This window comes from Leucoraja erinacea, chromosome 20, assembly GCF_028641065.1.
Source record: "Leucoraja erinacea ecotype New England chromosome 20, Leri_hhj_1, whole genome shotgun sequence".
NCBI lineage: Eukaryota > Metazoa > Chordata > Chondrichthyes > Rajiformes > Rajidae > Leucoraja > Leucoraja erinaceus.
Window position 1 is genome coordinate 32994611 of NC_073396.1, and position 13773 is coordinate 33008383.

The 13773-nt window shown below is 42.2% G+C and overlaps 1 protein-coding gene across 1 annotated transcript in view; it reads left to right on the plus strand.

Moving 5' to 3' along the window:
- Positions 1 to 13060, plus strand: part of dnah3 (dynein axonemal heavy chain 3) — a 157656-nt gene extending 144596 nt beyond the window's left edge. Inside the window, exons 58-60 of the mRNA XM_055651884.1 lie at positions 1480 to 1728; positions 3666 to 3803; positions 11884 to 13060. Of these exons, the coding sequence (XP_055507859.1) occupies positions 1480 to 1728; positions 3666 to 3803; positions 11884 to 12237 (741 nt within the window). The 3' untranslated portion in view covers positions 12238 to 13060. The remainder of the gene's footprint in view (positions 1 to 1479; positions 1729 to 3665; positions 3804 to 11883) is intronic.
- Positions 13061 to 13773: the final 713 nt, after the last annotated feature.

A 13773-nucleotide genomic window follows, 5' to 3' on the forward strand; every position in this document is an offset into this window, starting at 1 on the left:
CCAAGCGTAAGCTGTTTTTGATAAATTATTTGTTTGGGAAAATCTGAAGTCCCAAAAGATTTACTAACAAATTAAGAATCAAAAAAATTTGCAGGGGGCATAAATCTGTGGGAAACATTGAATTTGATCAAATTCATCTTGAAAGTACAATTTATTCTGCTCAAACTAAGTAGTTCAACTGGGAGAATTATTTTGCACAAACAAAATTGCTGTCATTTCTTTTTAGTAAAAAGATCAACTTGATTTATTGGATTGATCTGGGGAAACTTATACAAATTATCTTGAAAGTACAATTTATTCTGGTCAAACTAAGTAGTTCAACTGGGAGAATTATTTTGCACAAAATTGCTGTCATTTAGAAAAGCTATTGGATTGAGGGGCTTATACTTACGGAAATTTTAAAAGTGGGAAACTGCACAAAACATTTCCCATCCATCAGTGGCAGCAGCAAGCTATTATAAAGGTGCATTAAAATGAGAATAGATAGGGTGAATGCAGAGTAGTTTTACCCAGCAGAGTGCAATCAAAAAAGGCACAGATTATAAGGCAAAGGTGAGAGGGGAAAGATTAAATAGGAACCCAAGGGGCAACTTCTTCACACAGAGGGTGACGGGACAAACCAACCTCACTTCCATTGACTGCATTTGCACTTCACACTGCCTCAGCAAGGCCACCAAGCATAATCAAGGCAGAGTCTCATCCCGGTCTTCTCTCCCTGCCATCAGGCAAGAGGTACACAAGTGTGAAACGCCTCCCTCCAGATTCTGGGACAGTTTCTTCACAGCTATTATCAAGCAATTTGTAAGATGTCTTTACTGTTTTTTCTTTATTAACAATTTGTTTTGTCAACGAGAAAGATAAACGAATAATGGTAGTTGTACTATTTATTGTGTATTGTAGGCAGTTAGATGACTTTTACCCTAACCTGTACCATTTAGATGCATTCTTATGTTAGAAAATCTGTACAATATACATGTTTTTAAGATACAAATTATTTTTCAAGCCCTGCATAAAATGAGAGATGGCAGTACAGGACGCTGTGGAATATTAATGATGTTGATGTGATGAGAATCTAGAACTAAGTGTCAATGTTCAGAAATAAAGAGTCGCCCACTTAGGAAAAATGAGGGAATAATATCTCTTGGTGGGGTTTAAGTTTGTCAATATTTATACGGCAGTGGTAAACAAGGAGATGTGAGATCACTGCAGACTTCAGTTTATAATGAGTGTTTAAGAAGGAACTGCAGATACTGGAGAATCGAAGGTACACAAAAAAGCTGGAGAAACTCAGCGGGTGCAGCAGCATCTATGGAGCTCCATAGATGCTGCTGCACCCGCTGAGTTTCTCCAGCTTTTTTGTGTACCTTCAGTTTATAATGACCTGTCTCAATCTTATTGAATGGGTTGAATGGCCCATTTCTATTTAGTGTGGGCAAGATGCCTCATCAATAATGCCAAGAACTGTGCATTAAATACTAGCCTTTTTGGCAATGTTCTACTTTTATGCTTTTTTTTTCCCCCAGACTCACTGAAGTTGTACGTAGCAGTCTCATAAATATTCGTAAAGCTATCAAAGGACTTGTGGTAATGTCTTCTGAACTGGAGAATGTGTTTGACAGTATGTTGGTGGGCAAAGTCCCAAATATGTGGGCAGCCAAATCCTACCCATCTCTGAAACCAATGGGCAGTTACATTGTAGACCTTCTTTCAAGGTTACAATTTTTCCAGGTATTTGATAGTTACTTAAAATATTGGCATGTTTTAGAATGTCTCACTTTAAGAAGGATCCCTCTGGCTATTTTGGTACAGGCTATTTTAAGAAACATTCTACTTTAAAACCAATGTATGGTATTGTTTGTCAAATTTGTTGCTATGATGATAGTATAACCTATTAGAATATATAGTTATGCATCTCAATATGAAAGCTTTGCTGTATAATTTAAATTATTTTTATTTCTTCTATATATTAGTATATTTGGATTCTTGGACAATAAATAGAGCAGCGGGACTGGGCACAATAGTCAAAACAATGTTAATTTAAGCCCTGGTAATAAAAATATCCTGTACAAATGAATACATATTTTCTTATTTCAGCTTTAAAATGACCATCAATTTTAAATCAATTTTTAAAGCAATGTTGATGTTTAAACTTTTTTCAAAGGAGTTTGTTTTCATGCATAATTGATTGAACCATTGAAATGTAAATAGCCGGAGGAGACAAGAAACTGCAGATACTGGAATCTTGAGCAAAAAGCAAAGTGCTGGGGAAACTCAGCAGGTCAGGCAGCAGCTGTGGAAGTAAATGGACAAATCACATTTTGGGTCAGGACCCTTCAATCTGAAGAAGGGTCCCAGCCAGCAACCTCATCTGTCCATTCCCCTCCAGAGATACTGCCTAATCAATCAGTTCCTCCAGCACTTCCTTTTTGTAAAACGCTAGAATTCGATAGTTTTAATGGAGCACCGATCAATTTGCTGGAGGAATTCAGTGCGTCGAGCAGCATCAGTGGGTGAGTTGGTGGGAGGGGTGAGGAGTTATCACCATATCAAGTCAGAACTGTGCATCAGGACAAAGACTGCAGAGGAAAGATACCCTGTATGAAGAGGGGGAGTGGTGAGATAGGGCCATGTGGGTGATTGATGGGGCAAGAAGGGTGATGGATGCCAGGCAGATGGAGCCAGGTATGGGATGGGGAGGGGTAAATTTGAGAGAGATGGGTAATAGATGAGGGAGACAAACAAAAAGGTCAGATGGAGTCATGTAGAGGAGGGAAGGTGAAAGTGGAGACAACTAAGTGGGTGATGAGTATGAGCATAAAAGCTACCACTGCTAGAAGCTGATTGGTAAGGAAGGTGTAATGGGAATCATTTGGGGAGAAGTGAGGGACAGATGGATCCTGATGGGAGAGCTGGTCGTTGAAATGTGTTGTGGATGGAACCAGGATGAGGGTGTTGGAAACTAACAATAGGTGACGGGTCGGGAGGGGGCTTATGGATTCAGGGGACAGAGACAGACATAGAAGTGCACTAGAGGTGGGGTTTAGGTTGAAGACTATCCCGGCAGAGAATGAGATGTTGTTCCTCTCCCTGGGAGCAGAGGACGCAGAGAATTGACACGTCAGTGATAGAATGGGAAGGGAAATTAAGAGTGGCCTGCAACTGGGAGCTTTGGATGGCCATTGTAGACAGAGGCGCAGGCGCTCTGCAAATTGGTTACCTGGTCTGCTCTTACAGTCGCCGATATCGAGGCCTCATCAAGAGCACCGAGTGCAGAGGATGAGGCTGGAGGAGGTGCATGTGAATCTCTCCCTCACCAGGGAAAGCTGTTGAAGCACTTACATACAAGAATAACTGTTGCATCTCCTGCAGATGCAGGGAAAAGCAACCGGAGGGGGGAAGGCCGAAGAGATGGAGAGGAGATAGTGGTGGGATCTCATTGCAGCTGGTGGAAATGGTAAGGAAGTGTAGGAAATGTTGGTTTGAAGAAAGGTCTCGACCCGAAACATCACCTATTCCCTTTCTCCAGCAATGCCTTCTGACCCACTGAGTTAAAACAGCAGCTGCAGTTCCTTCCTACACAATAAAAAGCTAATTGATATTAAATAATGAAGTAGGGCAAAGCTATAATTATTGGTGCTTGTTTACTAAATGTCTTTTGTGTCTAGGATTGGATCAACAAAGGGCCTCCCAATGTATTTTGGTTATCCGGATTCTACTTTACCCAGTCTTTTTTAACTGGTGTCTCTCAGAATTATGCAAGAAAATATACCATACCCATCGATCACATTGGATTTGAATTTGAGGTAAGATATTCTAAATTAATTGTTTCTGACCTCCTTTTAATGTTAGATTTTTTTCAGAGTAATACAGGCCCATTGCTCCTACTCATCCATAATGACTGACCAATATGTCCATCTTAAGCTTTTCCTATGTGCCCAATATCCCTCCAAACCTTTCCTAATTACGTAGCAGTGCAAATGTCTTTTATAGTTCTTATTTTACCTGCCTCAACCACTTTCTCCGACAGCGTTTGCCTAAAACATACCACCCTCTGTGAAGAACTGCCCCTCAGATGCCTGTTAGATCTTTCCTCTCTAAACCTATGTCCTCAAGTTTTTGATTCTCCTTCTCTGGGAAAGAGGCCGTGCATTTGCCTTATCTCTGCCCCTCATCTATATTACTAAAACTCTGATCTTGACCGCTTTTGGCCCACTGAGCTGCGATTTCTGACACAATGGCGCCACCTACAGCCGTCATTTTTGGCCACCTCACTCAGAGCCCCCCTCCGCTTTACGGGTGCGGAGGATTTTCCCCATTGATGACAAATCAGATAAATATTAATGTTTTTAAAATAATTCACCATTTTCTCTGCTGCCCCTGCTGGAGGGAGGGGGAGGGACTATAAACCAGGAAGTGGTGTGCCTCACTCAGTCTCTGCAAGATGGATGAAGCCAAGGGTCACGTCTCTCTGAGCTCTGAATAACACTGAACAAATGTCTACACAACTGTGAGTCCCCTTAATGTGGTTTGAAAATGAAAATATGGTTTGTTTGAAGTAAAAAAGGCACTGCCTGCAAATGGTTGTTTGGATGCTTTGACTTGAAGTTGAAAGGCACTACTTACTGCAAATGGTGGCTTGGGAGCTTTGGTTTAAAGTTGAAAGGCACTACTTACTGCAAATGGTGGCTACTGGAATTGGGGCTCAACACCTCCCTGTGTGCCTGGGTCCTGGACTTTCTCACCGCCAGGCCCCAAAGGTAGTCAAGATGGGAGGGAAAACATCGAAGTCCCTCACCCTGAGCACAGGATCGCCCCAGGGTTGCGTCCTCAGCCCCCTATTGTACTCCCTGTACACACATGACTGTGTGGCTAGGTTCAGCTCCAATTCAATAATTAAGTTTGCTGATGACATTGTGGTGGTGGGCCTGATCTCAGACAATGATGAGAGGGCTTGAACCGGGAAGAGGTGGCTGACTAGCACTCTGGCAAAGGAGGTGGCATGAAGTTCAAAAAAAAGAAGCTGACTGGACTTTAGGAGGGCACAAATGGTGGCGTACACTCCATTGGTATAAATGGGGATCCTGTGGATAGGGTGAAGTTGAAAAATATCTGGGAGTCCACTGCAAATGGATATGCTTGGTCAGCTTTGGCCTCAGAAGTGGTGAGTAAGGCAAGGCAGCGCCTTACCACCTCAGGCAATGGAAATTCAGAGTGTTCCGGGAGCTTTGGTTTATGCAAGTTGAAAAGCATCTACTTACTGCAAATGGTGGCTTGCTCTGCTTTGGCTTGAAGCTTGCAGAGACACTACGTTAACGCAAATGGTGGCATGACCCCCCTGCAGGCACTATACAACAAGAGGTGCAACTCCAGAGCAAACAAGTTCATGTTGAAGACACTCTGCAAACGGTGGCATGAAGTTGAGCCGCTACTTACTGCCAAATGGTCCGTTGGGTGCAGTGAGAACTTGAAGTTGAGAAAGGCCCAGACTTACTGCAAACGGTTTCTCACCAGGGAGCTTTGGCTTGAAAGTTTTTCCTTGATTAAGGTAAAACTACTTATGATTGCATAATTTGTTTGGTTGGGTGCTTTCCGCGAGCATGAAGTTCATTTCACTGACATCTCGTATGTGTACTGCAAATGACTTGACTTGACTTGACTTGCAGCTTTGGCTTGAAGTTGAAAGACACTACTTACTGCAAATGGTGGCATGAAGTTGAAAGGCACTACTTGCTGCAAATGGTGGCTTGGGTGCTTTGGCATGAAGTTGAAAGGCACTACTTACTGCAAATGGTGCCTTGTGTGCGTTGGCTTAAAGTTGAAAGACACTACTGCAAACGGTGGCATGAAGTTGAAAGGCACTACTTACTGCAAATGGTGGCTTGGGTGCATTGGCTTGAAGTTGAAAGGCACTACTTACTGCAAATGGTGGCATGAAGTTGAAAGGCACTACTTACTGCAAATGGTGGCGGGTGCTTTGGCTTGAAGTTGAAAGGCACCACTTACTGCAAATGGTGGCGTGGGTGCATTGGCTTGAAGTGGAAAGGCACTACTTACTGCAAATGGTGATGTGGGTGCATTGGCTTAAACTTGAAAGGCACCACTTACTGCAAATGGTGGCGGGTGCTTTGGCTTGAAGTGGAAAGGCACCACTTACTGCAACTGGTGGCGTGGGTGCATTGGCTTGAAGTTGAAAGGCACTACTTACTGCAAATGGCAGCTTAGGTGCTTTGGCTTGAAGTTAAAAGGCACTATTGCAAAAGTACTTACTTCCTGTTTGCACTGTATATTGATTTGAGATAAGACGCTACCACTTACGGTTGTGATTTTTGGCCATCTTACTCAGTCCCCCCGCCATTGAGCAGGTGCAGAGAATTCTTCCCATCAATGAAAATAAAAGTGTTATTAGTGTTTAAAAAATGTTGAGTATCTCTCTCCTGTCAATCATGCCATGAAAGCCACACCTTTTCCGGTGGGAGGGGGAGGCGTTATAAAACCCGGAAGTGTGGGTGTGGCTCAGTCTCTGCATGATGGGGGAGGGAGAGGTCACGACTGTCTGAGCTGTGAATCAACTGAACACACTGAATGTCTACTGAACTGTGAGGTTGGTGTTTTGTGTGGTTTTATGGTGGTTTCACCCTGCATGAAATGGTATGAAGCTACATTTGAATTTGGCGGCCTTGCACCCTGCTTGAAGTGGAATGAAACTGCACTGAATTTGGTGGCCTTGCACCCTGCTGAAAGTGGTATGAAACTGCACTGAATTTGGTGACCATGGATCCAGCTTGAAGTGGTATGAAACTGCACTGAATTTGGTGGCCTTGCACCCTGCTGAAAGTGGTATGAAACTGCACTTGAATTTGGTGGCCATGGATCCAGCTTGAAGTGGTATGAAACTGCACTTGAATTTGGTGGCCTTGCACCCTGCTTGAAATGGTAGGAACATGGATTTGAATTTGGTGGCCCTGCAGCCTGCTTAAAATGGAATTTCAAGGAATAGTCATGAGTCAACTGCCAGCCCACCAGCCGTGAGTGAGCTGCCAGCAGATCAGGCTTGAGGGACTGAGCTGCCACCCCAAGAACCCATGCCAGGACTCCAGAAAGCCCCCCCACTGGCCACCAATATTGGAATTGGTGGAGAGGTGGAATATTGCGTCGGGGGACCAATCTCCCATGTGAACATGGGACCCTACGGGTCCCACTTAGTCTAGTAATTTTATATACCTCTACAAGGCTAGTCACTCAGTCTCTGCACTCCAGGGAATAAAGTCGTAGTCTGCCCAAACTCTCTCCATAACTCATACCCTTGAATTCAGGCAACATTCTTGTAATTATTTTTGTACTATTTCCAGCTTATGACTTCTTTCCTGTAGTGACCAAAAGGGTGACCAAAAGTGTACACAATATTCCAATTGAAGCTTGACTAACATCTTCTCCAACTGCAACTTCTATACTCCACGCCCTGATTGATGAAAGCCATTATGCCAATTACCTCCTTCACCACCTTGTCTACCTGTGATGCCACTTACAGGGAACTATGTACTTATACTACTGGGTCCCTTTGTTCTACAACACTCCCCACGGCCTGACCATTCACTGTGAAAGTGTTACTCTGGTTTGACTTCCTAAAATGCAACGCACTGAACTTATCCGAGTTGAATGCCATTTGCCATTCCTTGGGCCACTGCTATATTACCATCTTGTGTGAAGAAGTTGCCCCTTTGATCTCTTCCAAAGCTTTCCCCTCATATTAAACCTATGCTCTCTAGTTTATGATTTCTCATTTAGGATAGCCACTTATTTTAGTGTCATCTATAAAATTACTCATCATGCTTTGTACACTCTCATTCAAATCATTTACAAATTATGAATAATAATGTGCCCAGCACCGATCCCTGTACCCCTGCCAACAGTCACAGGTTTCCAGTCCAAAAACAATCTTCGACAATCACCCTTTACATTATAACATCAACCAATTATGTATCCAATTAGCTAGCTATCCCTGGATCCCATGTGATCTAACCTTCCAGGTTAGCCTAGAATGACAGACCTTGCTAAAGTCCATATAGATTAATTTTATATGGAAGCCAGAGAAACCCGGCTGTGAAGCTCAGTGGACATTTAACATTACCAGCCATTACCTTTTTTTCCCCAATGAGCCAAAGAAATTCACCGGTCAGCACCGGCTACAACCTATGAGAACCTCCGACCACCTGGCAACCCACTAGGACCTCGTTGACCCACCTACGGCATGATTCCTCTCGCTACTCTCCATGACGGCTTCATTCCAGTCGCCGCTAATTTTCCAACATGTTGAAAAATTTGCGGCGACCATAATGTGGCTGCGACTATTTCCCAGAATGCGGGAACTCCTCGTGATCGTGAAGGCGAATCCCCGGCAACTAAACGAGAACATGTGGCGACTGCATAGCCTCCTGCAGTCGCCTAAAAAGCTGCCTAAGTGGGACAGGCCCATCAGAATACCATCAGGTAACTTACCCACCAATAATGTCAGGCTGCCTAGCCTGTGGTACTGTGGCACGTCTATGCGGTCTTTCCTAAATAATAATCCATTAGCCATCCTCCATACTTCCAGAACTTCACTTGTGGTTATAGATGATCTGCAAGGGCCTCCACAATTTCGTCACTAGCTTCCCACACGGTCCAAGGATGTACTTTGTCAGGCTGTGAAATAGATTATGGTCACTGGTCCCAAGGTGCTCCTTCACTGACACTGCAGTCACTTGCCCTACCTCGTTCCCCTAGAGAAGATCCAGTGTTGTGTTCTCTCGTGTAAGGCCCCCTGTCCACTTTGCACCGAGTGAACCAGTTAAAATGCGGGAAGTTGAAATCTCCCACTAATACTACCCCATTATTCTTTCAGCTTTCTGTGATTTCTCTCCCATTTGCTCCTTTAATTTTCACTGACTAGAGGGGGGTCTATAACACAGTCCCATCATGATGACCGTTCACCTCTTGTTTCTAAATTCTTTCCATATAACTTCACTGGATGTTCTAAAAATATCCTCTCTAAATACTGTTATTCACTCGCTCATGAAGGACCGCACTGGCAACTGAATGAGTCAGGGTACAGATGCTATGGACATTATAGAGCTACAAGGAAGGAAGAAATAGAGGGTGAGGGGCCCTTTCTTTCTTACCTGTAGCTCCATACATCTAAAGCATCAATACCCAGGTTCGTTGACCTGCCAGTGCAGTCCTTCTCTCACCATGCTGTGTTGTGGTATTTCCTCTCTTTTTGCTATGCTCCAGTCTGTTGTCTTCTAAACTTGCTTTCTTTGATTACAGTATTTATGCCCAACTTCTCATCTGCATAATTTTTGCTCTAGGATCCACAACCCTGTCAACCTACTTCCGAGTCATGCAAGCATATCTCCCTCCCAAGTTATTGGTCACACTCCAATTCATGCGCAGCCCATCCCTCTTGGAAAGGTCACCTACCCCAGAAGGGATCCCAATGATCCAAGAACCTAAAACCCTGCCCCCTGTGCCAGTTCCCCAGCCACTCATTCATCTGGCATATCCTATTTCTGCGCTCACTGACACATGGAAAGTAGGAGTGAGCCACAGATTATTATCTTTGGGGTCCTGTTTCAACTTATTTTTTAACACCCTATATTCACTCTGCAGGACCTCATCCTTTTTTCTATCTATGTTGTTGATACCAATATAAACACTTAGCTGACTGCTCACTCCCCTTATGCCTTGATAGAGTGGATGTGGAGAGGATGTTTACAGTAGTGGGAGAGTCTAGGACCAGAGGGTACAGCTTCAGGAAAAATCACATACCTTTAGAATTGAGATGAGGAATTGCATTAGCAAGAGGGTGGTGAATCTGTGGAATCCATTGCCGTGGAGGCCAAGCATGGATTGACAGTCTCTTGATTAGTAAAGGTGTTAAAAGTTTAGGGGTGAAGACAGGAGAATGGGGTTGAGAGGAAAAATAGATCAGCCATGATTTAATGGCGGAGCAGACCTGATGGACCAAATAGCCTAATTCTGCTTCTATGTCGAATGGACAATGTGTTACAATCACTGAGAAACATTCTTGATCCAGGCACGTGGGAGGCAACACACCATCCTGGTGTATCGTTTGAGGCCCCAGAATCTCCATTTCGCACCCTAACTCTTCGGTCTCTGATCATTATCGCTCTCTCCGACTCCATCCTTCCCCGCTGACCTTCAATGCCCATCACAGTGCTACAGACCCAGCTGCTGCTGTTCTCTGAAAGGTCAATCACCCTCTCCCCCGATCGATATCCAAAGAGAGATATCCGTCACCGAAAGGAATGGCCCAGGGGATCCTGCACTGCTTGCCCATTTCCTTTACAATTCCTGGTGTTTACCAGAAAGCTACTAGTTCCTGCACATAAAACGTGACTACCTCACTAAAACTCCTTTATATGATCTCTGATCTCCCGCATCCTTCAGGAAGAACATGCCACGGGCACGACCATAAACGTCATCCTGACTTCACTAAGCCTTAAAAGTAAAGTTAAAAGACCTTACCCGTTCTTACTGTACTTTGTCACAGCCTCCTCTTGTTCCCTCTTCAAGTGTTCTCTTCAAGTAATCTATTTCAGATTTAAATCACATAGCAGCCCTGTACACTCATTAATGATCTGCAAAATCATTTCAGCAATTTTCAGAGTTCCCTCTGTTGGAAATTGAAAGAAACTGCTCCATCTGTTGTGGCAGCAGAACCTTCATCTCCCTAGTGGCCCTCGTATGCGGGTGAGGAAATGTATTGATGGGTGCAAAATAAGCCCAGCCTGCAGAACAGATAATTGTTTAGTCACATCCCATGACCTGGTTGGTTATCAAATGATAAGGTTTCTGCATTTATATAATTTGAAAACATTTAAACTATCAAAAACTATTTTGATTTCTAATAGAACAATATCAAGAAAAAGGTTGCTCTGTCTATTTTCTGGCTTAAACCAGGCCTTAGTGCTAAATTGAAAAGGAAAACTGCAGATGTTTGAAATATGAAACAGAAATGGAAAACATTTGAAATATTCAGTGGGTTCGACTGTATCTATGGAAAAGGAAACAAATCAGATACCCTTTGTCACAATGTGAAGGAGACAAAAGAAGGTGGTAAACCTACAAGGACGATTGGGGAGAGAGATGCCTCTGATAGGACAACACTTGAGTGTCCCTATTAGAAAGATCCACCTCTCCCTTTCTTGCAGCGTTATTGTTTCTTTTTCAGTCCAATGAATGGTTTTCAACCTGAAATGTTGACTGTTTTTCTTCCAACAGATGCAGCTTAACCTGTTGATTTTTCTGTCTTTATATTAGTGCCCCATTTCTGCATGAAAATAGCTATTACTCCCCAGTCTATAAAACCCGTCTTACATAGGTACCTGGTCCACAACTGACCACTCAGCAAATTAGGTTATTTTAATACTCTTCTCAGATTCAATTCCCCATCACAAGTACGTGTGAATTTCAACAACTTTATAGTTCCATTGCTGAAATTCACAAGAACCAGTGTTGGTGAAAAGCTCTCAACATGTTTGGTATTCTCACATTTGCTTCCACGTATCTGGGATTCCTGAACTTGCTAGCAAATACCTGGATACAGTGTACAAGGGTCACATAGTCCCTATATTGATCATCAACCACTGCTTCTAAAGGCAGTGAACCTTCCCTATGTGTATAACTTGTTTTTCTTCAAGAATTATAGTTGTGATGTTTATTTTTATATATTTAATCAATACATTATTTAAATTAAATCTTTAGTAAAATGTTATTTTCTACTATATAACATTTTCTCGTTATTATGCAAGTCCAATATTTGACTCCAGCAAATGTCTTGTTAGCCAAAATTTTTAACCATTAGTTTGCTTCATTTTCTAGGTATTGAAAGAAGAAAAAAATGTGGATCAAAAACCAAATGATGGAGCATATGTTAAGGGATTATTTTTGGAAGGTGCTCGATGGGATATGGAAAAAATGGCTATTGGAGAGTCACTTCCCAAAATATTGTTTGATGTTATGCCTATTATCTGGCTTAAACCAGGAATTAGTGCTAAATTTCTGCATGAAAATATCTATTTCTGTCCAGTCTACAAGACCAGTGCTCGCAGAGGTACCTTATCCACAACTGGCCACTCAACAAATTATGTTCTTTCAATAGAGCTTTCCTCTAATCAACCAGAACAGCACTGGATAAATCGTGGCGTGGCAGCTCTTTGTCAACTGGATGATTAGATTTTCTAGTTGTCGAATCCCCAAAAACACGACTGGTTGTTTATTCACATTGTTGAAGCAAATAATTTTTTGTCAAATAAAACATTAGCACACACCATTTACTGAGATGAATTTGTCATTAACAATAACAAATTACTCAATATTCATGAACAAAATAAAATAAAAGGTGTAACATAAAACACTTTCAGCCAATACGGTTTGTAACAGTTTTGTACAAACTTCACATGACTTCTGTGAAACATGGACATACAGCTTGTGGACAAGATCTAATGCAATTATTTTTGCACTGTCTGGCCTTTGAGCTACAGGCATTGAATATTTTAATGCACACACTGAATGGACTATGTTAGGAATAGAAATAAAGTTATTTCCAATTTGTCAGCTGCAAATTAATAATTTATTATACGGTGACGATCATTAACAAGTATTCCTGTCTCTGATCTTTCTGCAACACCACTTAACCCCTTTAATCAGACCGGTAGCAAGTTATAAATATTGCTCTGGGTTGGATGTCATGCAAAAGCCAAGCTGGGTAAGAAAAGATTTCCTTCTTGTAAAAACATTTGTAAATCACAGCTCTATATTGCTAATCCATAATTAAGGATTATTGTATAGTAATGTGATCAATGTTCTCACTTATGCAACAGTAAAGTTGGTAGAAATAAATTTGAGAAGCTGCATACAAATCATTGTTGATTCTATTTGGCACAAATGACCAAGATTGAAATTCTACTTCATTGGTATGGATCTTGCTAATTGAGACGCAGTTTTAATAGTTAGCACCTACCCAAAGTAAAAAGCAAAAATCTGGTCCAAAATGATGTGCCAAAACAACAAGTCTAAGCAGATACAAAACAAAATGAGTACAAGTAAAGCTTAAGCCGTGGCTTTGCCGGCAATCTGTTCCAATATTAAATATTGGTAAAACAACTTAAAATGTAAACATACTCAATGACTCAAATACACTGAAGTTAGAACAAATAACAGAAATTGTGGCTTGGTTATCTTAACATATCTTTATTTGTCTCTATAAACAGTGGATATTGTGGTTGAAACAACTGGGCCGTGATTCCAGGTCTTTACCAATCTTAACCTATATGACATATCACCATATAACAATTACAGCACGGAAACAGGCCATCTCGGCCCTTCTAGTCCGCGCCGAACACGTATTCTCCCCTAGTCCCATCTACCTGCACTCAGACCATAACCCTCCATTCCTTTCCCGTCCATATAACTATCCAATTTATTTTTAAATGATAAAATCGAACCTGCCTCCACCACCTCCACTGGAAGCTCATTCCACACAGCTACCACGCTCTGAGTAAAGAAGTTCCCCCTCATGTTACCCCTAAACTTCTGTCCCTTAATTCTCAAGTCATGTCCTCTTGTTTGAATCTTTCCTACTCTCAGTGGGAAAAGCTTATCCACGTCAACTCTGTCTATCCCTCTCATCATTTTAAAGATCTCTATCAAGTCCCCCCTTAACCTTCTGCGCTCCAAAGAATAAAGACCTAACTGGTTCAACCTTTCTCT